General features: G+C 46.4%; 3 protein-coding genes and 1 long non-coding RNA gene across 10 annotated transcripts in view; 2 read left to right on the top strand and 2 right to left on the bottom strand.

Annotated features, from left to right (window-relative positions):
• Window positions 1–11,148, top strand: part of dab1a (DAB adaptor protein 1a) — a 39,827-nt gene extending 28,679 nt beyond the window's left edge. For 2 of the 3 annotated variants that reach the window (XM_061297774.1, XM_061297773.1), the window contains 7 exons: window positions 3,241–3,372; window positions 4,641–4,703; window positions 4,790–4,886; window positions 5,684–6,081; window positions 6,140–6,329; window positions 6,414–6,562; window positions 10,237–11,148. In XM_061297774.1, the coding sequence (XP_061153758.1) occupies window positions 3,241–3,372; window positions 4,641–4,703; window positions 4,790–4,886; window positions 5,684–6,081; window positions 6,140–6,329; window positions 6,414–6,562; window positions 10,237–10,284 (1,077 nt within the window). In that variant the 3' untranslated portion in view covers window positions 10,285–11,148. The remainder of the gene's footprint in view (window positions 1–3,240; window positions 3,373–4,640; window positions 4,704–4,789; window positions 4,887–5,683; window positions 6,082–6,139; window positions 6,330–6,413; window positions 6,563–10,236) is intronic. The other variant, XM_061297775.1, reaches the window with a different exon arrangement.
• Window positions 11,149–11,175: 27 nt separating this feature from the next.
• LOC133167180 (uncharacterized) lies at window positions 11,176–12,046 on the bottom strand. Its single transcript, XR_009717925.1, has 3 exons — window positions 11,919–12,046; window positions 11,745–11,804; window positions 11,176–11,347 (listed from the first exon to the last, which is right to left on the bottom strand). It is a non-coding gene; the product is annotated as an uncharacterized LOC133167180 (long non-coding RNA).
• Window positions 12,047–12,104: 58 nt separating this feature from the next.
• LOC133167175 (FYN-binding protein 1) lies at window positions 12,105–19,780 on the top strand. 5 transcript variants are annotated; one of them, XM_061297771.1, is made up of 20 exons: window positions 12,105–12,247; window positions 12,975–13,969; window positions 14,039–14,175; window positions 14,653–14,838; window positions 14,927–15,179; window positions 15,244–15,353; window positions 15,446–15,474; window positions 15,572–15,603; window positions 15,872–16,046; window positions 16,263–16,422; window positions 16,487–16,595; window positions 16,663–16,739; window positions 16,811–16,892; window positions 16,995–17,023; window positions 17,301–17,361; window positions 17,451–17,522; window positions 17,612–17,631; window positions 18,170–18,203; window positions 18,380–18,471; window positions 18,553–19,780. In XM_061297771.1, exons 1-19 carry the CDS (start codon window positions 12,212–12,214, stop codon window positions 18,456–18,458), a joined length of 2,676 nt encoding a protein of 891 aa, XP_061153755.1. In that variant the 5' UTR covers window positions 12,105–12,211; the 3' UTR covers window positions 18,459–18,471; window positions 18,553–19,780. The 5 variants fall into 5 exon arrangements, with proteins under 5 accessions (XP_061153755.1, XP_061153753.1, XP_061153752.1 ...); XM_061297769.1 differs by having other exon boundaries at window positions 17,609–17,631; window positions 18,556–19,780; XM_061297768.1 differs by having other exon boundaries at window positions 17,609–17,631.
• On the bottom strand, window positions 19,088–26,020 carry prkaa2 (protein kinase, AMP-activated, alpha 2 catalytic subunit). Its single transcript, XM_061297776.1, has 10 exons — window positions 25,780–26,020; window positions 24,242–24,383; window positions 23,518–23,611; window positions 23,239–23,383; window positions 22,393–22,480; window positions 22,106–22,330; window positions 21,881–22,043; window positions 21,482–21,820; window positions 21,290–21,416; window positions 19,088–21,224 (listed from the first exon to the last, which is right to left on the bottom strand). The coding sequence occupies exons 1-10, from the start codon at window positions 25,877–25,879 to the stop codon at window positions 20,974–20,976; spliced, it is 1,674 nt and encodes a 557-aa protein (XP_061153760.1). The 5' UTR covers window positions 25,880–26,020; the 3' UTR covers window positions 19,088–20,973.
• Between the last annotated feature and the right edge of the window lie 510 nt (window positions 26,021–26,530).

Raw genomic sequence — 26,530 nt, 5'->3', positions numbered from 1 at the left:
TTCTAATGAAAGATGACCTTGGCTACTGTCAGGCGGCAGCGGCGGGCTGTAACTCCACTGCTCTTTATCTGCCCATAAAGATGCGGCTTATATTGCCGCTGGATTTAATCTGCTAAAATCTCCAGAGTCGTAATAAGAGGGCCGCTCGCCCTGTGTGGATGTGTGTGTTAACGTGTGTGTGCATGGGCGTGTTTCTGTGCTGCCACGTTAGTTTTGGCAAGTTGCTTCACATTGCATCGTTGATGTGTGTGTGTGTGTTTGTGTGTACGTGTAAATCAAGAGTGTCCAAAGTCCGGCTCACTGCAGGTTATTTATTGCACAACTGCATCTTTGAATAATTTATATATGGATATCTCGGCCTGCATCAAAATGTTAGAAATGAGATTCAGTGAGAAATTCACCTCTTTTGATGTTGTTAGTTAGAGTGCCACCTTGTGGGAAGTTGATGTCAATGCACTATGTTGAAGTGAGTTGAGGAGAGTTGTGTAGCCCTGCTGCCAACCTGTGACACTAACGTTAAGGAACTTTGTTGAAGTGAGTTGAGGAGCTTCAAGTAGTTATTTGGCGCCATCTATAGCCAATATCATCGATTTTGTATTTGGATATTTTCACTGTTCAACACCAACATTTTTCTTTTTTTCATGGAGGACACAAGTTATTTATTATTATTTTTGAATACCTTTAGATGCATATGTTGACCTTCAGCATATTGAAGTGGTGCTTTGTGGGCCAATGTGGAAAGAAAAAAAAATCATTTCTCTGCACATAGCCAGCATTTCTTGTTGATACCTGGAGCCAACGTTTTGAAAAGTCCAGTCACTTTTCGCGCCTTCTGTGTTTAGTCCTCCTTGAACAGCTAAAGCCGGGCTGGGCCACCTCACCGCAGGCAGTGTGAATTTTTGGCCGGCTGGGAATTAGTCTCACTTTTTTCTTCTTTGGGCTTCTCAACGCGAGCTTCGCTAAGAAGCTTACAGGCACCCTAGCATACTTGTGTGTGCGTTGGCGCGTCCGCGTGTGTTCGGCCTTGCCCGTCCTGCGGCACATGCTGCGATTTGGATGGCTGGCGTATTGGCAGGTGTCTGTAAGCTAACAAATACGATATTTTCGCTCGCGTTGAGCTCGTTCGCGCCGTCTCCGTGGGATTTTTTTAAAAATACTTACTCCCTCCAGTTGGTCAAGGGCAGTAATCACAGTTAAATGTATCCCGGGCATGAAAATATGTTGTTGTGATTTGATGGTAATCAGTTTGCATTTAAAGATACAGTCAAAAAAGGTTCTGATTGTGGTGAGGAGGTTTGACTTTGATTGCTGGAGGAGCTCGAAAAGCTTCTTTAGTCTCCACTAAATGGAATCAAAATCACGTCGACCCCATTACAATCATTTCACCTTGTTACGGAGACGCCAATCCAGTTAAACTGTCACAAATAGGGATACTCTAGCACTTTTGTGTTGAGTTTATTATTGAATTTGATTGGCGCATTTTCTCTAGGCGGTACAGGTTTGGGTTGATCATTTATGAATCATTTCCCTAAGCTTAGCAACTAAGTCACAATAAACAACAAAGAACTCCTGCTGCGGTTAACAATGTAGAAATGATGCACTTTGAAATTGGAAGCGTTCCGGCTCATCAATCGCTGCTGATGAGATGTTTTTTTATTTATTTTTTTTTATTTGTGCGACGTGATTACCTGCTGCGCTTCTTTGGAGTGGATTTAGCCTTTATTTTATCGTCAGCACGACAATCGATAGCAGATAAAGGGAGATCATTGAGACGCCCGCGCGTGTGCATAGGCGACAACTTTTGGGACGAGATAACGCCCTCCCCGAACGTGACCCCGTTGCGCGAAGCAATCGCTTCTGTTATTTACTGTGTCACCATCTTAAACGGCCGGCGATCAATAAAACACACACCCGAGCGAGGCCATTCCAATCTACTGAGCCCTTGACCCTGCGCCAAGTGTTGGTATTGAATCAACACACGCCCTCGCCCCGTCCGCACACAGTAGTCGCTTTTACCGCTGATTATTATCTTTGGGCTGGGGGGGGGAGAGAAACATGTCCGTAATCTCTTTGTGTCGTGTTCGCGTCGGGCTCCCGAATGTGTTTGAGCTTTAACGCCGGCCAGTGTGCGAGTGTGTTTGCAGTTGTGATCAGTCACTCTGCAGGGGATCAGCAAGATGGCATTAATTATAGCGACTGCATTAATTACTTGAGGGAACACGTACACAGGTAATTACAGTTTCCCCGCTGGAGATGGCTAATTGATAAGCAGTGGCCAGGACATACGAGGACAAAGGAACGGGCCGAAAAAGGCTACGCTAGAGGTCTGGCTCGCCCATAAAATCCCAGTTTGCTATTTGTTTACAATTTAAACAGTGAAGCCCTCGAATTCGACTTTTTCCCCCAAACAGTGACAAGTCCAGTTGTTCAAAGTGCTTTGCCAAAAAAGCCATTTTTCTTTTTTGAAGTAACATACGTCGGTCGGGCTTCGGGATTCGTCAATGTTCTGGCATACCATAGCGCTAACTCAAGAAGGTTCATCTCTCTTTTCCAATGTCCACGTTTCCAAACTGAGGCCAACAGCAAAGTATCGACAAATGCGGCGGTGATACACTGCTCGGATGAGCTTTATTGACTGATTTCTTATCAGTTTCATTTAATGCTCATTAGCGAAGCATTTAACTGGCCACTCGGTCAAATGTCAAGTGATTTTCGCGAGTATCTGTTTAGCCACGTAGCATTTAGCTCTGTCTCGTGACGGGATGAAATAATGGCACATTTGGGTGAAACAATGACACAAAGCACCATTAGCCGTCTGACGATTCACTTCATTGTTTACCACAGCTGGCGTTTTATGGCCGTAACAAAACAATAACAATCCATTGTTTTTATGAATTTGATTTGTTTAAAAGAGGGCGGCGAAGATGTAGCTGCTTTTCTTAGTTCAGAACATTGAGACTTTGGAGGAGGATTTACAGAAACACAAAAGGCAGCTCAGAGCTGTAGTTTAGACGTAAGGTAGGGATGAGCCTTAAACCTCTTTAAGTCTCCTGTGTGCCATTGCGTGTGTGCATGGTGTGTGTGTGTAGCACTTGACGAGAGCAAGACCTTCTCTCCTAAATCAGCCCCGTCTCTCTCGTTTGCCTCAGCGTGAAGAAACTCTGCTAATGTAGTTTGCACGTGCCACGCCATTTTCATCCCACCAGCCTATCTATCTAACGTCGAGGTTGTTGATTGCAGAACGGACATCAAAGCATCCGCCATCATCATCACCATCCTCATAATCATTCGCAACCCCCCCAGGCGGGACTAAGTGAGGAGCAACATCAGCAGGTGGATCTCATAGACTTAAACCTGGAGACGGTTTCTCAGGTAAGGACGGTTGAAATTTTCGTCAGCCGACCTCCTGTCATCTTGACCGCACTTTTGTTTTCGCTAGCTGTCGGGAGCCGCTGCCCCGACTCCTGACCCCTTTTTTTGCTTATGAATAATACATCTAACCTTGATGTTGTCATAGCGACCAAAAGTAAGAATGGACGTGTTTTGAAAAGACAATACTTGGGGCCTTAGAAGACGTTCAGTAACAAGTCTGACGTTATGAAGGCGTAGAAGGAAACGCTTTATTTGACGCGCTCAATCACGCGGGCCCCACGGGGCCGCACAGCCGTTTAGGCGGCTATCATCAATATCCGCGTCCCATTGTCTTGCCGTGCGATCTCCATCTCCTCCGCACTTAAAATAGCCCATAAGTCAGCCTCCGAAGCCTTCCTCTCCTCTCGCTAAATCACCACCCAGTCCCCATAAATGTAAAACACCGTGTGCAGCGATTCCATTTTCTGATAGAAGTAATAAATACATAGTGTATATGTACATCTTTTCTATTCAAAAGCCTGGTGGTTTATGCGAGATCATGGCGAGCGGGAAGATATTCGAAGAACATTCATTATCTCTACCGAAATGATCCGGGTCCATGATTTATGCAAATCTTGGACCGTGTATTCAAGGCTTCTAAATTCCTTCACAACTAAAAATAGTTTCCCTTCGCTCCACACTGGCCTTAAGATATTATTAATTCACGGAACGAGGGGCAAATTACAGAAGAGCGGAAATACAGAATAGATTCTGATTAAATGGAAAGGCTGCCGTCTTTGATAGCGAGACGCTCGGAGGCGCGCCGCTGATCCGCCGTAATGGGAGGACATTAACGACGCGCCCAGAGCGACGTCGGGGCCGTACGGGTGCTGCGGCTTTGTTTTAGTTGGTCACAGTGGTGGAAAGTAAAAAAAAAAAAAAAAAAAAGGACATTTGATTACTGTTCCACATTTCACTTCACAATGAGATGGGAACACATTGTTTGGATAGCATGAAAGACCAATGTTAGCTCGCTAGCTAGTTAGCACTTTAACAATGTTCACGGTAGGTATGTCATCATAATCATTTCATTTCACCCCCCCTCCCCATCTTTGTGCATCTCGCTCTTTGTTGCCTCGCCAGTCGTCGAGGTAAAGTGGCATCGGCTCTTTTGATGTTTTGCATGCGGCGCCAGTCGTGCATGTCGCACAATAGGACGCCAGGCGCCGACGTGGCGCAGCAAATGTCCTAGCCTGACTCCCACTGTGTGTCCTTTATGTGATTCTCAGAATATCAACCAATTAGAGCTTTTCGGAGACATGTCCACACCCCCTGACATAACTTCGCCGTCGGTGAGTAGCCGCCGCCGCCGCCGCCTTGCATGAGTAATTTGGGATTTGGATTCTCTTTCAAGCCTTGTTTTGTGTCACCTCGGCAGACCCCCGCCTCACCTGCAAACTCCCTGGACCCGTCGCTGGGCCTGCAGCCACCCACTGAGCTCTTTGCTCCTTTCAACCCTTCGTCTGTGCCCTCAGGTGTGGAGAAATAAGCAGAGCTTTTTCGTTTTCAAGGATTCAGGACATCACATGAATAACATACAAACGCCATATGCGTACAGGCTAACAATTAGCATCTCTAGCCTAAATCCAAATGGAATTTCATTAGCATTCACAGAAGCGGAATATTCCGTCTGTACCCCTAAGTTCATTTTTTGTCAAAGATTGCCAGCCGATTGGCAGAGGTGAGAAGGGAAGTAAAAGAACAGGATGTGATTAATAGGGAGGGATGGAATAGAAATGAAATGTTGATGAGGAGAGGAGGTGGCGTCGGCTGTGAGTGGAATATAAAATGCATCATTAGCCGGCTGACTCGGATGCTGTTGATTTACCTGCGGGCCGAGGCGGCCGAGAAGAAAGATAGCCGCGACCCCCCGGTTCGCTAGTCGCGGTACTTGTGTGCGGATGAGGCGTGAGCCGAAAAAGACTCTCGACACCCCCCCACCTTCCACATCCCCTTCCGAGGTTGTACGTTGAGCAAATGCATCGTTGCTCAAGATTTAGCTGATGAATTTGAGCCATTTTAATGAGTGTGTTTCGCCGAAACGCCGCCGCCTCGTTCCGAAGGTAATTCTGCTCGTTCACCGTGACCGTGAAGAGATGCTACATTAGCTTCAGGCGCAAGTAGGGCAGCGCTCTCCGCATGGATTATTAGCTACGTACGCGTGCGTTTGTGTGTCCAAGAAAAAGCTGGGGATGTTTTCATTGCACGCTTATCTTCCTCGTCTGCATGGGCAGCATCTTTGTGAGCGTTATTTATCGCCGTCTGGTTCCAGGTTACGTGACAATGGGAGCGGTTCCCTCCGCAGCCTGGTCCCAGCAGGCGTTCGCCGCCCAGACGCCGCTGGCCTTCGGGGTCCAGTCCCCTCTGGGCCCGGTGGCGCAAGTTCTGCCGGGGGGCCAGCCTCTCATCTGGGGGCAGGCCAATATCTTCCCCGCCACCCAGCAGCAGTGGGCGGCCATGGCGGCCGGAGCCTTCCCCCCCGCAGCCTACCTCCCTACGCAGCCCGTGGGCCCGCTGCCGGCCGCCGCCGTGTTCCAGGCGCTCACCCCCGTCCCCGCCGTGACGCCGGGCGGCGAGACGCATTCAGGTGCAGGCGCCGCGGCTCCATCCGCGTCGTCGAGTCCGCAACGTGACGAGCGGGCCAAGAAGATGAGCAAAGAGATGTTCAAGGTACGAGAAGTTGTGTCATTTATTTTCGGTGCAAATTCAAATGAATGTTTCACGTTAGGACTTTGAGCTGGCAAAGCCGCCGGCGATGCCGTCCAAGAAGCAGCATGGCTTAGCGGGCACCTCAGAGGCATTCAGCACTTACTTCAGCCGCGTCGGCACCGCCCAGGACACGGACGACTGCGACGACTTTGACATCTCCCAGATGAACCTGACGCCGGTCACCTCCACGACGCCCTCCACCAACTCCCGTGAGTCGTCGGCGTATGACATCATCAACGCTCGACACATGTGCCGCATTCCTTGCGTGAGCTTGCTTTTTTTTTTTTTTGCAGCCCCCACACCGGCCCCCCACCAGTGCTCGCCCTCCAAATCGTCCGCCTCGCACGTCAGCGACCCCCCGACGGACGCCACCGACCCGCCCACCGACGACTCGTTTGGGGAGGCGGAGGGCAGCCCGAGCCGCAGCGGCGAGGAAGATGCTGTAAGTTTGGAATTGCCGTCGACTTTTTATTTTAACATAAAAACTGCAGATACCGAGAAAACGTCACTTTCGATGTCCGGTCGTGAAGTTAATCTTTCCGCCGCGGAGTCGCTGACCTTCTCTGGTGCTTTCTTACCCTTTTGTCTCCTCTCGTTTTCAAGTCCTTCCTCCTACACTCGCCACCGCTCACTCCAGGCGTGAAGCAATCATTTTGGTTTTAACGCATCCAATCCAGCCATTTTAGGGGAGAATAAAAAATAAAAGACAGAGAGAGGGCGGGCGGGTCACAGAGGGAGTTTTTTTTTTTTTTTTTATCCTCTCAGCTGCAAATGTCACAGAGAAGCTTCACAAAATAAAAAGTGTACAACGGCAGCGGCGTGTGATGAAAAGGTCGCAAAATAAAGACAAGCGTGATTGAATGAAGGCGGAAGAAGGGGGAAAGAAAACACAGCTTGTGCTTTTTGTGAAGTGAGCTGTGAAACGCGGCGGGTCCTCAAAGGGAAGCCACTGCACTTTTTTGTTTGTGTGCGCGCCGTGCGTACGTTCCGCATGCTGCGTTGCAACCTCCCGTTGACACTTTTCAGTAATTCCGAACCAACTTGTCGCTCGCTAGAATCCCAATGATGTTGCCATGCGTGCAGATAATATTGTAGATTATCACACGTCATCTATCAATTTGGGAAATGAAAATATGACTATATTTTAAGATATTAATAGTCATAATGACGATGATAGTGTATATATACATATAAGCATGTAATAGTTATGTTTGTATTTCTTAAATATTTAAAATTGTATTTAATATTCATTTAAAATAATATTCAATAATGATTATAGTATTTGTATTTTATTTGTATTTAAATGTGTATTTTGATATATCTTCTATTTATTTATTTTATTTCCATGTCAAATGTCCTGCAATTTTGTCGTGAGTTTTTCAGGATTTGGTTGCACAGTGCAATCATCGTCTTCTTTCCTCTTTTAACTTGGTGCTCTTTTCTTTTCTTTTCTTGTTAACAAGCTGTTTCCTTCTGCCTGCTTCCCTCCTTAATTCTTGGCAACCTTCTCTTTTCTTTTCCTCCTGTTTCTCCTCTTCCCGCTCGGCCACACGCTGGCAGGCTTGTGCTTCTGGGTCACCCTGCCCTAGTGAGCCAACAGGGCCCAGCCTAGACCAGACCAGTCCAGAGGCTGGGAGCTAGATAGCAGCAGGGCGCGGTAGGTATCAACCCCAAAACCACCACCACCACCACCACCTTCTCATCCATCTTTCAGTCTACATTTTTCCATTACCATCTTCTTAAGGTTTTCTATTAGGCTTTGAAAACCTGGTTCAGGTTTCAAAGCCTGGATTTGTGATTTCATGCTTCAACGGACGGGCTGGAGAGATTCAAAGTTGAGTTTCAAGGCCAGGTTAGCCTTTGAAAGCCTCATTGTGCTTCCAGTCTCCTTAATGACAGCTGCAGGCGACGGACGGACGCTTTTGTTTTTCATCAGCTAATTCCGGGCTGCCAAGATTAATGACCGCCTCTGCGTAATTGCCATTAATTACAAACCCAAGAAGCCTCCCCCCTGGTCCTACTTCGACTCGGGAGAAGAGGGGGCGGCGGACCTCTACCCCCCCCCCCCCCCCCCTTCCTCCCCGCCCCTCCCTCCTGTGCCCATGCGGAATCTGGCGGGAGTTGGACTGTTTTGGGCCAGAAGCTTTGAGCGGTTCTCATGTAGGAGGCGGGCAGCTTTGCCAATGATGTGACTCCCATATGGTGTTTACTTGCTCGATCACATCGACTTTACACACCGCCCCTAACACACACACACATACACACACTAGCTTATTAGGCCCATTTATCCCCAGGACAATCACACCTGTGATTGATACTGTGACCAACTGGGCTCATATTGCAGCCAAAATGTGCCGCTGTGTGTACCCGGGCTCCACAATTAATCAAATTCAAATCGACTTTGCAACGTAGTAGAATGAAACTTTGAGTCTGCAATTTGGAAGAAAAAAGGAGGAAGAAAATTCCAAATTAGGGGTGTGATGTAAAGCCGTTTTGAGTCAGAAACCGGTTTTGATTCAGCCGAGTCCAGTCGAATCGTGACCTTAAAATAAACGATCCTTGAATCGTTCACACATCGGGTATGAATCGTAATCAATCGCCTTGATGTTGCTGGCAATGTTTTGTTCCTTTGAATTCGATTACAACGCTTTTAAATGCTGCTACGTAGCCGTGCCATATCGAATCAAATCAAGATGCCACTGAATCGAACTGTCACATCTAGTGGGTGTTTTTTTTTTTTTTTTTTGTATTTCAATGAGTAAGTGCGTCCTGAGCGAGAGAGCGCGTGAAACGACCCGCCGTCACGGTTCGCCGGCCAATCTCATTTCGCTGTTCTTGTCCAGGTCCTAACGCCAACGACCCCCCAGTCCCTATCGAGCCCAACACCCGCGTGAGGGTTTTATTAGGACCACGGCTCCTCTGCCCTCTTGTATTTGGAGCACGGTGAAAGATACTTTTAGTCTTTGTGCGGCCTCCAACGTGATTGAATTTTTTTATAGCAGCGAGGAGTCAGGACGTGTGTCAAAAGCCACTTGAAAATGAAGCCCCTCCCCCAAATCACAATCCACCTTGGGTATTGTGCAGCATAAGATGGCCAAACCAACAGCCAAGAGCGCAGGAAAAAAAAATACAATAATGAGTTGATTTTAATGAGCATAGGGGCCAGGAAAAACATTCCTGACACCAAGGCCAGCGATCCGGAATGTGGATACGTTGGCGCTTTGCAACTGGCCCCGATCAACAAAATCAACAAGAGACTTCTGCTTCCGTAGTAGAACAGAAGGTCCAATCTGCATTGGGTTCCGTTTGCCAAATACTCCAGCCACTTTCCAGAACTCTTTCAAATGAAGTATTCAAGATTGGATTAGGGATTGAAAGTAAGTTTGGAAATTGAGAAGGCTCCAAACGCTCTCACTCGGCTGAGTGGAAATATAATAAGGCCGTCGAGCCGTCTTCACGGCAAGTGAAGTGGGCGACGGTAAATATGAGAAGACTAACAAGCGAGCGATCGCGGCTAGCTTGAGGGGCAGACACGATGAGTCACGACCGTCTTTTGTACACAGAGAAGATCCGCGAGTCAAGAACGAGTCGTCCAGTCAGACATGTGCCATTCGAGTCTCATGAGTCAGACTTGAGTCATCATTCTTAGGACTTGCCTGGTGAAAACATTGCGCAAATAGCGGCTGATTAACTCAGTATTCGATTAATCGGTCAGGCTATTTATCTATTTATTTATTTAGTCATGTGTTGGGTCTCACGCATTGGGAGTTTTTCCTGCTTGAAGAGGGAGGCCTGGAAAGCAGGCTGAAGTGATAGTTGGCTTTGAAGCTAGTGCACTACTGCCACCTAGTGGTCGCTTTAGTAATAAGAAGCATTTTGTTCATATTAATATTGGGCCTGTATGTAAACTGGCTTTAAGTCATCATCAGTGTGAACTGTTCCATCCTGCATGAGCTGATTCTATTTTTTTTTCAATCCATCCAAAAAAAAACCCTCAAGATTCAAATCTCAAGTGTGAAACGTAGATGCTAACCACCCATCTACTGTCCCGTCCCAGAACAAATCATGACCCTTTCAAATCACACATCCTCCTAAAGTTGTATAATTTTTTTCTAGAAGAAGAAGGACCCTCTGTACGCCCGCATCAACAAAGGGAAGAAATAGAGAAATATGGGAACAGCAAGGCGGTTTGGACCGGCACTGAGAAAACTGGAGGAGGGAGACCCCCCAACCATCTCCCCACACTTGCTTATGTGTGTGTGATCTTCCTGCCTCCTCTTTGCTCACTGACTCCAGGCAGGCCAGGTATACCCAACGGGTGGACTACCCCCCCCCCCCCTCTATCTCCCTCGCCTCCTGCTCTCCTCCTCCATCTTCGCCGACTGTAGACTATCGCGGAGGCCTTGACCCGGTTGCAGAAACAAACTCTGGGAGCTACTCACTCGCCAGCCATACACACACATGCATTTGACTGGCCCAACCAGTCTCCTGGCAAACTGCTTTAAGAGGACCAGAACAATGTGGAAGGGATGCCAACTTCATTCTCAATAGCTTTTTTGTACAATAAGAATTCAATTCAAAATTGAGCCGTAATGTCGGGTTCAGCTCTGTAGGAGGCGCTGTAGAGTGGCGTTAAAGGTATCCAGATTATGGGGGGGGGGGGGGGGGGGTTGCCAGTGTGTAAATAAACATGACCCACCGTCTCCACCATGTCAGACCTCTGTGCCATCAAATAGGGAGGCTTCGAGTTATGCAAATGTTTGAACCCAAGCAATAGCCACATGCGTTTCCCCAACATTTCGTCTGATCATGACATGACAGTCAGCTTCTCGTTTTTTTTTTTTTTTTTAATTCTTACAACCCCACCTTGCTTTTCCCCCTGCCCACTTCTGGGAAGCAAGGCTAATTTAACTTACATGTATGTATATATACATATATAGAGAGATAAATGTATAAATACATATATGGAATTAGCCAACAATGCTAAATTTCCTAGCTTTATAGTTTAGCCCTCTGTGTCTTTGATCGTTGGTCAGAAAAAAAAAAAAGTCCATGTGATTAAGTTTCATTTTAATGTGGCAAAAAATACATCGGGAAGCAACCACTGCTTATCCATCGTTCGTATTTCGAGGTTGCGCCGTATTCCGGCCTGTGTGACCGACCGTCTTCATCCGGCGACTCCCTGTTTCATGGCCAGAGTCGGCGATGATGATGATGACATGTTGTTCTAGAGAGCGAGCAAAACCATACACAAAAAAGGGAACAGGAACATTTCTAGATTTTACCTCAACTAACAGTTTCTTAATGTAAATTGATATTATTTTTATCTTACCAATATATGACATTCTACAGCGGGGGGTTCGATCGTTTTTTTCTCCTGTTTTTTTTTTTAGGTTTGGATTCACTTTTAATTTCCATATACCAACCATGTATTACTGTTCCAAATAAACACATCTCAACTATGTTGTTGGCTGTCATTTGTGCAGTTAAAATGATTTGTGCACAGTGTCAAAAATGTTTTGAAATTTGCTGGAATGATATTTTTTTTCCCAGGGAACTCAAAACATTGGAGAAAGTGCCTTACTAGGTAATGTATGTTATAAGTAAGTCGTCTTCTGCGTTACCAGTTTGGAATGTTGCCCAACCTCTTCTATTGTTGTGTTTTTCTCGTCTGCATCTTTTCACTGAAAAAAAAAAAAATCCACGAACAAATAATACAAATTTTAAAATGTGTTATGAATATTTAAACTTTAATGCTAACTTGTATTTTTTTTAAGAAAAAAAGAAAAAGAAATCACCTGCAGCAAAGTTTCATGACGCTCACTCGCACTGGCCGAGTGACATTCCTCCAACATGAAAGGAAAAAAAAAGACAACCAAACTCTGTTGACAATCTGTCCTGAAGCAGACTCGTTTGACGGGATGTGTGAGTGTGTGTGAACGTGTGTTTCGACTCGGCGTCATTCCTCCACTGGAACCATTTTCAGTGCGCATGAGTGTTGTGTAAGAAGTCGTTTTCTTCCAGTCACTTTGTTTTAATGGCCGATATGTTTGAGCAGCACCCGAGCAAGATGAGATGCTCGACTGACTGAATGGACATCGAGGACGTCAACATACGGATGCCACAGGTACGCCGCTTCACATCTGTCCTCAAAACTTACACGTGAATTTTGTCACGTGGTAACCCATTTTCCATTTAATCTGAAATAACTTTTGATCATTTTTAGCAAGGGTGTGTGCAAGGGAGAGGCGGTGCGTGGCTACAAAAAAAAAAATACGGAATGGCTGCACTTAACTCTAATTTCTATGCTGTGACAAAAGGAATTTCCAAATGGTTCCTAAATAGACAACAATCCATGTCGCAATAATTTTGACATGATTTTATCAGTTATTTTTACAGTGTGCAAAGGGATGCGCCACCTCAGTCTGGATAATAGTTATATTTATACTTATTATGTCGCGTGACTTCTTGGGCAGGGGTGGAGGGGTGCGTCATCTGTTGGCATGCTAAAGGGCGTGTGGAGTTGAAGAATTTCCACTTTTGAGATCATGCCAGCTGTCATGTCTGCTGCGAAAGGGTTTTCCGAAATGCGGTCCCGAACCAACCTAATGTTGGCGGTGATTTTCTCTGTTCTTTGTTACTTTTTGTGTGTGTGTGTGGGGGGGGCCTTCCCTGTCAAAAGTTGGGCAAGACCATTTCATATGCAAACATGCTCGTTTAAAAGTCACCAGGAGATAAGCATTGTCATACGAGCAAGGGGCGCACCCCTTGGTTATCAAAACAACGTTAAGAGTAGAATGCTTTTCCGCTCTCGCAAGTGACGTTGATCTTTTGCAGTTATCTCCTCCCACCAGCAGACGATGGACTTCAAAGCCTTGAGGGCTAAGTTCCAAGAGGAAGACCTCCTGCTGAGGCAACCCAGAGTGAAACCAAATCTCCCAGAGAAACCCAAAGTGGTCCCTCCTCCCACCAGCCCCACGCATTACCTCCCAGCAGGGGCCCGCCCTTCCCTGCTGACCTCCATCAACCAGACACTGAACGGACGGTCCGTCATGGCCCCCAGGGTGGTCTTCAAGGATGAAAAAGAGAGCGAGAAGCCTCTCAAGACAACCTTGTTGGAGAGGAACCAGGGGAAGCTTCCAACCAAGGCTAGCAAGGAGCCGCTCGATGAGAATTTGCTGTACCACAAGTTGATAAAAGACAAGAAGCCCCAGCCAGTGACCACCGCCGATCTGGTGTCTGCTCCGTACCCCTCGATAGTTCCGAACTCCAAGAAGAAAAGCTTTCTGGGTTTAAGATGGCCCGCCAAAACTAATTTGGATAATGTTCCGACTGATCCCATCTTGGACACGCCCACCCTGGACGGTCCTGTACTGGCTCCGCTCATCCCGATACCTCCCGAGTTTGACGACGAGCCAAACTTTTCATCCTTACCTGATTCTGATGGCGTCACCTCCCCCCCCTTTTTCATTTCTGATATTCCAGAACCTTACCTCCCATCTCCAGAGAGTGAAACACCACTGGAGATTTCTATACTTGACCATCAAGGTAGAATAAGCTTAGTGCCAAGCCCGAAACCCATCCACCACACCATCTCCACCCCTTCACCTGATTTCTCCTCCCCTATGCCGTCACCTTCCGAGCCTGAGCGCGGTGTGACGCCGGTCAGTATCGAAGCAATGCTGAAAAACATCGACGACTCGCCGTCGCCTCTCCCAGCCGAGGGTTCCCGTTCAGCTCTCTCAGCCTTGGAGAGGGCGGACGACATTGGCCAATTGAGGAGGAACGGCGCTGCCGACCAAAGGGTCCTCAGCGCCCTGCAGAAGATCCGCAGGAAGTCAAACCTCAAGTAACCCAGACGACCTAAACGTTAATATCACAATGTTAAAAATATGACCACTGACATTTCTGGTCTCAGCTTGCAGACAAACAGTTCCGTCTCCAGTTCGCCGCCTCCCGAGGATCTCCACCTACCTCCAAGCCCCACCACTTTGCTAGCAGAACTACCTTCCTTGCAGACCTCTCGGGCCAGACGGCACAGCAGTAAAACTGGCGGTGAGTCCTCAACGATCTCAAAGGCTTTGTGTTCCCATTGGGGCGCCGTAATATTCACAGTCGGAGGTGGCAAATCCAGGTCCGGAAACAGTTTAGCTGCAGATGCTTCTACTCAAAAGTGGGATTCCTTGAATATTCAAGTAGCAGACTTATGCTAACCGGCTAACAAACAAATAAATTGCGTCCGGGCTTGGTTGGACTACCAACCTGAAGCAGGTTGATTGAGTCAGCCACGACAATATTCTAGGAATTTGTTAAAATGCTAACATTTAAGTTCCAGTCACCCCAACAGGTTTGGTTTCCTCACAAATCCAATTGCGTCATTCCCGTGAGGTCAGGTCGTCTACCACTCAACTCCCTCTGACCGCATTCCGTTGACGGCATTATGTCAGCCGTCGCACGTCAAGCGTGTCGGAGCGATAACGTCCTGGAATTCCACAGAGTATTCAGGATTAACGAGCTGAAAACTCTGCGCAGGGCAAAGCTCCCCGACGTTGGAGGACACAAAGAAGGGAGGGACTGAAGACATACCGATGATGTTGGATTCTTTGCCAAGGAATGTGGACCGAGCCAACCTGGAGGTTGCTCCAAAGAAGCCTGTCAAACCTTCTTCCATCAAAACGCCCAACTTTGAACCACCACCACCTCCGACGCAACACAATGGTATGGAAAGCAGATATGAAAGATCCCAAGAGAATGAAGCGTCATATCCAGTCGCACCCGGCTAATTTGGATTTACGTTGTGCTTTAGCGATCCCCACGGCTTCCAATTTATCTGAGATGCCCTCCGCTAATGATTTTGGGGATGCGACTTCGAAAACGTTGGCGGCGTCCCAATGGGGCAACGGGGAGCACACCGGCCCAGATATTCCAGACGGGAATACGGCGTTATACGTGAACGGAATCATGCTGACCGGCAATCAACCGACTATCGGCAACCAATTACCGGACCATCCGCGATCATTTCCGGTCTCTACGACCGTGAACAGTCAAGCCACGGCAGGGTAAGAGGCACGACTGAAATGTTTTGGAAGAATTTTCTCGAGTGTTTATCTTTTCAATTTGCAGGGATCAAGCTCACGGCATCGCCTACACGGGAAACTCCGATCATGACGTGTTGTCGCCTAAAAGGAGAGCAAAGACGGAAGTGGGGAAGAAGAAGAAAGGACCTCCAAAAAGTAAGAAGTCAAAGATCTCACTGAGTAGTGTGAGAGCTTAAAACTGGTATTTTGGAGCTTAGGAAAATGAGATGACGGCTCTTTTTCCACAGATCCATACGCCGAAACCATGCAGGACTATGTAAGTGGATTTGTTTGGATAAGTTTTGATTATCTGCCAGTGAGTGTCACAGTGAGATGTAAACTGAATTAAGCCAACAGTGTTTTGTTTTTTGCAGAATGAAGGCAATAAGGCAAGCTTGTTTGGAAAGTAAGGCCGGCCCCTTATTATTTTTATTCTAGAATAGTCTTTGTATTTCTTATTATCATAATTAATAATTATTAGTAATTCCTTTTTATTCTTTGAAATTATGTTTTTTGTTTTATTTTATCTGCATTATAATAATAAAATGTAACTTTGATTTACTATTTTTAAATCAAATAGTTTGTTGTTTATTTTGTTTATAATGTTTTTATTTCTGTCTTTTTTTATTTTATTATTATTTTGTTTTTCTGACTCAACTCATTGAATGGAACAGAAGGGACAAGAAGGTCGCGTTGGCGCCCGAGGGGCCCGACCACAAGGAGTTGAAGAAGCGAGAGAAGCAACGGCTGGAAAAGGAGAAGAAGGAACTGAAGGAAAAGCAAGAGCGGGAGAAGAAAGAGCTGAAGGAACGGGAGAAGCGCGAGAACGAGATCAGGAAGAAATTCAAGGTGAGCTGAAGGCGGCCGGAAGTTGGCGGCCTCCAAACCTGTTCCTCCAGCTCGAGCGACTGAGATGGGAGGGGACTTGCTGCAAACATTGCCCTCTTTCTACTTTCTTTTCTTACCTTCTTTCTTTCTCATCAGACCTATATTTTCCTCATTTCCTTGGTTGGTCTTTGTCAACGTTAAGCCCAGCGCATCAACCTAATGAAATATCTGCTTTAGATCACAGGTTCCGAGGAGGCCATGTACCGAGCGAAGGTTACCGTAACAACCAAAGGACGCAAGGACGACCTGCCCGTCCAGAAGGGCGAGGACATCAGCATCATTCGCACCACCAACTGCCCAAAAGGAAAATGGTTGGCGAGGAACTTCACAAACAACTGTGAGTCGCAGCGCATTTAAAGGTGCCGAATGGAATCTTGATGCTGTTGTTTTGGTTTCTTTAGACGGCTACGTAGCGGTGGACCATGTGGACCTGGACATCAAGGAAATGCTGGAGCTGGGGAGGAACACGTCCGGCACTCGCGTGAGCAGCCCAGTGGAAGCGGACACTGGGTATGTGTGAGTCAACCATGAAAACTCAGTTGGAATATAAAACCATCCCTTTCTGTGACTCCTCCAGTGTGTCTGTACCTCGGTCGGATTCCGCCATGTCCCCCTCGGGCATTTCCAACCAGTACCCGCAACCGTCCGAGAGCTGTAAGCGTTTTCTTCGTCTTGCTCTTTGACTCTATATTAGAGTCACCGGGAACAAATTTGATTTTTTCTAGTCTCGGACGACAGCGAGGAATGGACCATTGATGACGACGATGCAATCTCCCCGACAGACACCGCGTACCCACAGGCGCCATTGTGAGTTCACGTTCAAATGATGATACGATGACACAGACTGTGTTGTTGCTGCTGCTGCTGCTTTCACTCATGCCCCGCCCCCTTCATGTGTCTTTATCATAGGAGCAAGAACCGCTCCATGCCGGACTTGGGTAACAATATTTCTTGTATTTTGTAGTACAGTGGTGCCCTGGGATAAGAGTTTGATTTGTTCCAAGACATGCTCGTAACTCAAAACGTTTGTATCTCAAATCATCTTGCACCATTCAAAGAATGGAAATGCCGGTAATCCGTTCCAGCCTTTGTTTTTTTTTTTTGTAGGAAAATAGTAGCATTATTGTACTTAAAGCTAATCCCAGCATGCATTGCGTTTACTAGCAGTCCACCACACAGAGTTTACTGACAGTTCTGTCTTTGGCTCCCTCAAAGGAAACGCTGACTTCAACGTTAGCCACCACCACAGTCGCCATGACCTCCACGCAGGCGGCCAGTGAGTTCACCGCTCACTTTTACACGGACTAGTCTGATTTATGTATCATGCGTATGATCTGTAAAAAAATAAAATAATAATTGTTGCAGAGCCAAGAATGAAGCGCTTCAAAAGTTGGCAACATTTTTCCATGCACCCAAAGCGGAACAGCCAAGTGCCAGGTAGGCTTTATGCCACAATGTAAAGTGTCGCAATGTGATAACACACACAGCTTGTGTTTATTTTTATTGTCTGTACTTTTTTATAGCAGCACTTCGGAACCAGAAACAAGTAAGTCTTGACTCAAACGCAACAAAATGAATGCTAACAACGTGCAAAGTTTGACACATGAAGAAATTCTGACTGCAGGAGCACTGAGGTTGACCTTTTACCTCAGGTTGAGTCGCGACGCATGAATAGATCCCAACTATTTGAAAAGTTGCATTTGATGTGCTGCGGTTAAAAAAAAACCATAACAAAGGCCAACCTGTTTTAAAGAGGAGCGCTCATGTTCCTCAGAGAGGGAGAGAGAGCTTTTTTTCAATCGTTTCCACAAAAACGCAAAAAGTGTCTTTTGGTTAAGACGGAATTCAGGTTTATTTATCTGTTGCAGAAACAGAAACCTCGGAAAAAGTTTTTCAGTGTTTATTATAGGGCAATGCCATTTCTTCCAGATTTTTTTTTTTTTTTGATTCTATTTTATGCTATTCAAAGGCCAATCCTTATTCACATTATTTTTTAATGAATTAAGTTTGAGGTTAGCTCACTGACAGTGTCAAGACAGTGTATCTTCCATTTACCAACTAACGCAGCTTGACTTGCTTCTCAGGATTTGTGTTTGGAAGCCAACGTCCCATTCAGCAGTAAGACACACACACACACACAAAAAAAATTCAGTCATCTTGTATTTGCACTCTTTCTATGTTGTAGCGTGACTGTAATTAGAAATGTATGTATTTATTTATTTATTGCAATAACTACATTTCAATATCATGTTACATTTTGGAAGTAACCTAACACCCCCCCCCCCCCCCCCCAGGCCTCATGCTATGGATTTCGAATATCCCGATTCGCTCATTTTACCGCCTCCGGAACTCTACGCCGACGATAGCGAGTAGAAGAGGAAGACGGGTGAGGATGCATCCAAACCACTGCTGCTGAGGATGTCACCAGAAGTGATTTCATATTTTCTATGTTCTGTTTGTTTTGCAGCAGAAGGTGGCCTTTCATCACACTGTGACACCTTCACCTTTTTTGGTTTTTAAATCAAGTGGACTCACAAGAGAGTGGACCTGCTTTTGGACTTTGTGTTGCGAACCGATTCATAACCCCGATCGGATCAACTTGCAGGTCCCTTTCGAGCCTTTACCAGTTTGCAGTGTTTTAGCCGAAGAGGAAACAGGAGACGAGTCAACCTTTGCTGACTTTGATTGGAAGGGGGGGGGGGTATTAGGCACGCGTGCGGCCTGCTTTAAACACACCCCAGGCGACATGATAATCAGTCAAGATAAGAGATATCCGACAATCGGGCATGTACTTAAAATATCACAATTTAGTTTAGATTGCTGGTTTAGATTATGGGAGCGCGCCTATTATTTAGTCCATGATGAATATTGTTTGAAAACACTGATGGTGACTGGTGATTTTAAACGCCATCCCGAAACGTCATTGTGTTTACCTTCATTTAGGCACCTTCCGAGACCTTCTCTCTAACAGTGTGTGAGAATATCAATTAACACACCACCTCTAACATTTGTTCGTTTATTGTCATCATTTTTTTTTTCCAATATATACTCATTAAAGTGCAAAAATATCATAACAGCAATTCCATGCAGTGCATAACGAGATCAATCCAAAGCTTTCACAATCAGGTAGGAACAGTGTACACACACACACACACGCACACACACAGTGTGGTAACAAAACAAGGACAGCAACAGTCACTTTTGGTACAATGTTTGATTTCAGGCCCTCGGGCGTGTGTGTCCTTCAGTTTTACACACATGCTAATTTCATACCTTTTGAACATGGCTAGCATGCCACCCATTTTTGCATACAGATGTCACGTACGCAGCCTCAAAGGGAAAATGCCGATGTTGCTTATTTATCGTTGTCGACAAATTGCAAATACAGTAGCAAGTGCCTTCCGGTGCAGGCGTGCCGGCTTTCCCCGAACGCCACAAAAAATATCAATAGATGGCTTCATGTGTTTTAATTAATTATGAGCTGCGTGATAAATTATCTGAAGGGGGATGGGGGTCACTCCTGAAACAAAATACCAATCAACAGACGAAATTGCAATTATGGGGTGGATAATGATTTCTTTTTTTTCTTTTTTTAGAATTAGTCACTGTGGAGCAATGCCCCTTTGAATAAAAAAAAAAATGCTTCAAACAAAAATTCTATAAGTGCATTATAAGGACTAAGTGGAGTATTTATACAGTACATTATTTTTGACTGACCATTTCATGTCTCCTTAATGTTTCTATGACACAAAGTAATTATACAACATATAATAATAAAATAGAAAACACAAAGGGCATTTTGAATTGTATTACTTACTGTTCATTGCCCTTACCAATTGAATTTGATTCAAGATTGGCTAAAATGGTGTTATGGCGCCACCTGCTGCCAACTGGCGCTACACACAAGTCACGCTTTAAATGCTTTTACATGTACACACTGATTTTGGTTCATTCGTCGTCGTATCGGTTTAACCGAATAAATTAATAGCAGGAATAATCAAATTTAAAAATACAATAAAATTTCAACGAAATATTAAATATTGATCGGCTAGGTAGTAACCATTTTACATGGTGTTTTTATTTTACTATGTATTTGTTTTGATAATTAACACCACCAGGTCAAAATGACCCATATAAAATTGTAAATAATAATGATAATAGATATTTATCAACTTTTAAATAATAAATGTTGACTGAACAGTCTGTAACAGTGTTGTGGGTCAAAGCCGGATTAAACATGCTCTGTTAGCCTTGTTTTGTTCCTTTTCTTTTCCCCAAACATTTTGCGGGTCACACTGGCCCATAAACAGTGTCGATGAGAAACAAGTCACACATACGGGTTAACTGACCACAGCAGAAAGACAACAGTACATTCTTGAAAAAAAAGAGGACGATTCAACTTGAGCCAACTGTCCTCCAAAATATACATTCGTAAAAATAACATCAGTGATACGCGCGGACGCACATACCTAAGTAGTCGTTTGTGTTTCTTTAAGGCAGCTGGAGGAAATTTGTATGGCAGGTCAATGAGAATAAAAGTCCTTTAAATAATCCGATCAATGCCCTAAAAATAATCTCTCTCTCCAAAAAAATAAATAGCAATCTGAATAATATTTTGTCTGTTCAGCTACATATTGTGACTGCGATATGACTCCAATATACACGGATAACAGCCTTTTCCATATTGAATACAGAAAGGAATCCACTCCGGACTCCACACTGACCTCTGATCAGCGACAGGATGAAGCGTTGTTCCAGCAGTTGAAAAGAGATGGTAGGTCGTCTCCTTCTTCGTGACCTTTGTCATCTTGTCAAGTGACTCCCCTTTCAGGTCCTGTCTTGATCTCGGCTGGCTTTTGACATCGAGACTGATTGTCTTCCGCTCCTCTCAGCGGGCCAGCGTGGTGATCAGACTGGCGCACATCTCAAAGAAGTCCATGGTATGCGAGCCCTGGCGCGGGGCGAGCGTGGGCGAGCTGCCGCACAGCGAGCCCGGCAGGGACGAGCTGAGCTGTGGCAATTCGGCGGCGTGGCTCGCCGAATCGATGCTGAGGCGCGGCCGGTGCAGCCCTGCCGTCGAGCCCGACCGCTGAGGGGTGGACGATCCCGACTTGAAGCCCGCGGCCTCGATGATGTCATCTGGGATGCAGAGGAGAGTTATAGCACGTTCCCAAACTGCGGCCCCTGCCTTCTACAACACCAACCGTCGATGCTCTTGAAGTCGAGGAGGTAGGATCTGTTGTCCACTTGGTAGAGCTGCAGGCTCATTTTCACCAGGTTGCCCGTCACCGAGTTTGTCCTGCGCACTCGCAGATGATACGGGTTCACCACCTTCCGCACAAGAACACGTGTATTAGGCGCGGCCACCCGAGCACGAGACATTGCCGCCCGCCCACCTTCCAGTCAAAGCCCAAGTGCTTCATGGCCCGGTAAACCTCGGCCATGATGTCGTAGGGCCGGCTCTGGCTCCGGATGCCCAGGTGCCACTTGGCCTTCTTGACGGCCAGCGGCTTGGGTCGGGTGGTGTTGAGGGCGTCTAGGGGGCAGCGCGCTTTGGGGCTGTCGGCCAGCAGCGGCGGCATCCGCTCCGGGTGCGGCTTGACGCCCGGCGGCAGCGGCATGCCCTCCTCGATGAAGGAGCCTTGGGGCGGGCTGGAGGCCAGGTAGAACTCGCTGGCTTGCGTCATGATGCGACGGTTGTCTATGATGAGGTGATAGGCCACCGCCAGTTGGTCCTGCGAGACCACAAACTGTAAAAGTGTCCTCATGTTTGGTTTCTAAGTGTCCATTTCTACCTGAGGGTCACCGCTGTAGAGGCTGGAGACCACCTCGGACTCGTTGCACTCGAACTTGTCGCACACTTCTTTGACGGCCTCCTCGTCCAAGACGGTGGTGTCATACGACGGATCCTCAGGAAACAGGTAACCCGGCAGATCTTGTTTGAACCACTCGTGCTCCCTGAGAACGGCACAAAGCGGGTCACATTTTGTTCACGTGGTGTTTAATAAGTGGATCTCCACCTGATATCCTTGATGGTGGCTCTCTTCAGCGGGTCCACCTGCAGCATGTGCATCAGCAGCGACGCCACCGAGCGCGTCAGGTACTCGGGGATGTAGAAGACGCCCCCTCGGATCTTCTTGAACAGCGTGGGCACGTGCTCGTCATCGAAGGGCAGCGTGCCGCACAGCAGGGCGTACAGGATCACGCCGCTGCTCCAGATGTCCACCTCCGGGCCCGCGTAGAGCCTGATGACACAAATAATGAAGAGTCCACTGGCGGCACCAATCAGGCAAGTCATCACACACACCTTCCCGAGATGACCTCCGGGGCGGCATAGTTGGGCGAACCACAGCTCGTCCTTAAGAACTCGCCGTCGGACATCATGTTGGACAGACCTAGAAAACACACCCAAATACTCAACGTACGATTGTTGCAATCTTTTTTTAGAAAGGCAACTTTGTCTAGCAGGTTAAAGTGCAGGCTTATATCTCAATCCGCCTTTCCCCACTGAGTCTCTGAGCTCACCTAATGAGATGACGCTCTCTGCGCCTGTCAGCTGAACACTCCGATACCAGACGCCCCGCTATTCGCTGACCTTTGCTTAGCTTTCAATCCCCGGTGTGCTTAACACAACCCCCCCCCCCCCCCGACCGCTCGCCAGTCTGCGGCACTCCCAACAAAACACACCCCCACCCCCGGTGGCCTTCGTATCAGATGACACCGGGCCTCAAGGCGTCTTGCCAGAACCGATATGAGAACTGCCTGTTGCTAGGTGACCTTCTCACACCCGTGTTACTCGCATAGGTGTTTGGAAAAATGTATCAACACTCTTTGTTTTGTGGTACCTCGAGGAGCACTGATGAAAATTTGTGGCCAGCCCAGTACAAAGTAATGTTTGACGTTTAATCTCGTCAATGGCGGTGAATGATTGCCCTGCCCTACATATTTGCAAATTAGCAAATTTTGGAGGGGGGAACATATTATCCATTATTTGCTGAAAAACTATTTGGGGAAGAACTTCATTTAGCCGGGACATAGCCTTGTCTAAAAAAAAAAAAAAAAAAAAAAAAATATTTGCTGGCATCATGTGACACCTTTATAAAATTACAAACTTTTAAGGGTGGGCACCAATTATTATTTTTTTAAATCCTACCAAAGTCAGCGATTTTAGCATTCTTGCTGGCATCCAACAGAACATTCTCAGGCTTGAGGTCCCGGTGGACCACCATGTGTCTGTGGCAGTAATCCACAGCCGAGATAATCTGTTGGAAAAGGCGCCGAGCCTCCACGTCCCCCACCTGACAGATGAAGGAGAAGCGAGCGTTACAAAATGTTATTCGGAATGTTTGGGTTATCTTTGTATTATCTTTGCGAAGGCGGGAAAAACAACACCTAAAATGTCCTTCCAGTGCAAACCTAAATCAACTCTTACCCGTCCGTGTTTGCAGATATAGTCAAAAAGCTCTCCGCCAGACACGTATTCCATGACCATGAAGAAATCGGTCGGCGTGCTTATCACTTGATACCTGAAACACAAACACACATTAAGTAGGGAAACATTGACGCAAAGCTCCCGTTTGATCCCAAAGCCTCTGTATGTATCGGAAAGATCATGAAGGAACTAAAACTAGCAGGGCGAGGCCGAGCCGTGATATACGCCTGAGTCATTATTAGATAGAAGGAAAGAAAAAAAGGTCACAGGGAATAAAAACCCTAATCTCATGAATGGCTGCTCGTGAGAGATTCGGCCGTTCATCATTGGTTTCACGTCGGCCAACGCCTCTTGTAAAAATGTGTGTGTGTACGTCTGTAGCTCCGATCCACCTCAGCTTGCATATCTTGCCATAACTTGGAGTGTGACGGAGGGCTGACCCTCGGAGGGAGGCTAAAAATAACACGGATACTGGCTTTGCCAGAAGGAGAAAGCCAGGAACGGAAAGAGGGGAAAGCAGGCAAGGTCAAAGGGAAAACAAAACTAGAGCCAAGATGCCGTCGGGAGGATTTAGCTATGCGGGCCGGGAAGTGTTAGAAGAACTTGTGCTGGCTTGTCTACATTTGTTCTGCGAGCCCCACGGGCACGCTCGCTGTGGTAAACGATCAGCAACAAGCACCGCAAAGACCACAACAGACCAGTCAAACCGGTATTTTCCACTCACAGCTTGATGATGTGAGGGTGGCGGAATAGTTTCAGATTCTGGATCTCCCGTTTGATTTTGCCCACCACATCCAGGCTGCGGATTCGTTGCCTGTTCAGGATCTTCACTGCCACTTTATGGCCCGTCAACTGGTGCTCCCCGACTAAAAGAAAAAAAAACGAGATGTAATTTCCATAATTAAAAGTACAACATTTAAAAGCATATTAATGAAATACTAAAGTGCAAGAACAAGATTTGGGGCAGAAAAAAAAGTTCCACTACTGCCAGGAACTCTTAAGATGCTCAGGACATTGTGAGCAGGTTTGTTGTCCTGGTGAACCAGCCACAAGTTGTCCTCATTTTGTAAACGCAGCAGGATGTCTTTATGGATGTCCTGCTTGATTGTTTGGCACACACTAAAGGGCAAAAACTTGGAGTTGCAATCCTGGAACATTTCTGACAGTGCCTTAAAAGCTTCACTTTTGAGCATCAATTATGAAGCATTAACACAACAGGGTGAGGGAGGAGATGCCAGCTCTAGAAGCAGCTAGCATCATCTTTGGCTTTATTTGCATTTTAGGCTAAAGTACTAGGTGGATTACGTCTCGCTATAATGTAAGGGTGTCAAGCTATTTTCTATTGCGGGCCGCATAGCTTCTTTCGGAGGGCCATTATGACTGTCAACCCAAATATATGTATGAGCACCTCATATTATATACAGTAAAAGCAACAAAACAAACTGACAAATAACTATTTTTCAAATCAGACCAGTAAAAGCTGGTCAAATATTAAAAATATACATATATTATTAAAAGTGAAGACAATTTGCAATTCTAGTAATGACGTGAATTTGATGCACAATCTGTCTTCACGGGCCACTTAAAATGATGTGGCGGGCCGTATCTGGCCCCCCGGCCTTGGGTTTGACACCTGTGCTATAATGTTTTGACCATCTTATTGTATTTGTAACATCATCCCCGTGTGAAATGAGTGTCTTGTTACGCAGACATTCTGCGAGTTGACAAGTTGACGCTCACAAGGTCACAAGTGGTCAAAACTAGCTGACGCGAAATGGACGTTGATGTCATTGAACACGTATTATGTTGCTTTTCTCGTCTGCCTGACTTATAAGAGGTTTAAATTGCTAGTTGGGCAACCAAGGTTGGTTAGTGGCAAGCCAAACCGGTGTCCTTTACCACAACGCAGCCGCTGGGGAAAAAAAACGATATCTCATAAAGATGGCGTGATTTTTAATATTATGTCCGATTTGCATATTATGTCCGATTTGTTTTAATAGTCCGTTTAAATCCCCCTGTCCCATAGATAGCGACTGACGGTGATCTGTTTTGGTGGAAGAATTTGACTTTCAAGACAGCGTATTCTCAAAGCGTATTTACGCATTGGCGACCTTCCGTCGCGAACGTCGTTCGGCTTAGATACGCCAAACAACTAATCATCGGTAACTTCGATCCACACGTCCAAAAAAGGGGAGGACGTCAACTACTTTGCAACCGAAACGCACACAAACATAAACACGCGTGTAATAATCACGACTTAACTCTTTACTTTGCCGAAGGTCCCCACTCCGAGCGTGTCACCAAGGATGTAATGGCCGATCTTCACCCTGCCTTCGTGCTTCTGCTGTTGCCGCTCTGCCATCTTCTCGGTTCGGCGATGGCCAGGAGCTCCGCTGCGTTAACGCGGAGTGGGTGACTGGGTGGGTGTGCTCGCCTGTCAATCGGCGGGGCGCGCGGAGGGAGGGGCGCTTCGTGTCTTTGCTCGAGGAAGACGGTACTTGACGAATGACCCCGCCTCTCGGCTTTAAAGGTGGCCATCAGCGGGCGCACCGCAACTCACGTCGTTACCGGTTAAAGCATATTCGCTTCACGCATAAAAACAAAACGTTGCTTCCCCGACAAAAAGCAAATTTAATGTTATACTCTACTATACTGTCCACACGCTCGTTCACTTTCCGAAAATGGTAAGCCGAATCCGCGCATTTGGACGGTTCGGGTTGAAGTAATTTGGGCTTGTGGCCACTAGATGTCAGTATAGACCTACACTATTGTCTGGCATTAATGGGAAATTTGCAAAATCACATTAGCGCTCAACTTATCGATTTGTCATACATTATTAAAATAATCAATGACACAAATCAATAATATTTCCCCATTTTGTATCTCTAATTTAATATTTTAGAACCCACTGTGACCGAGGAAGAATGAGCTGCAAACTCATGCTGACTGGCTTCAGGCTATCCACCTCTGGAGACTTGAAAAAAATGCCCATCCTTCGTTTGGTAATACCCGG

Source organism: Syngnathus typhle, linkage group LG14 (genome assembly GCF_033458585.1).
Source record: "Syngnathus typhle isolate RoL2023-S1 ecotype Sweden linkage group LG14, RoL_Styp_1.0, whole genome shotgun sequence".
In the NCBI taxonomy this organism is placed as follows: domain Eukaryota; kingdom Metazoa; phylum Chordata; class Actinopteri; order Syngnathiformes; family Syngnathidae; genus Syngnathus; species Syngnathus typhle.
This window is presented reverse-complemented; position numbering and strand designations above follow the sequence as displayed.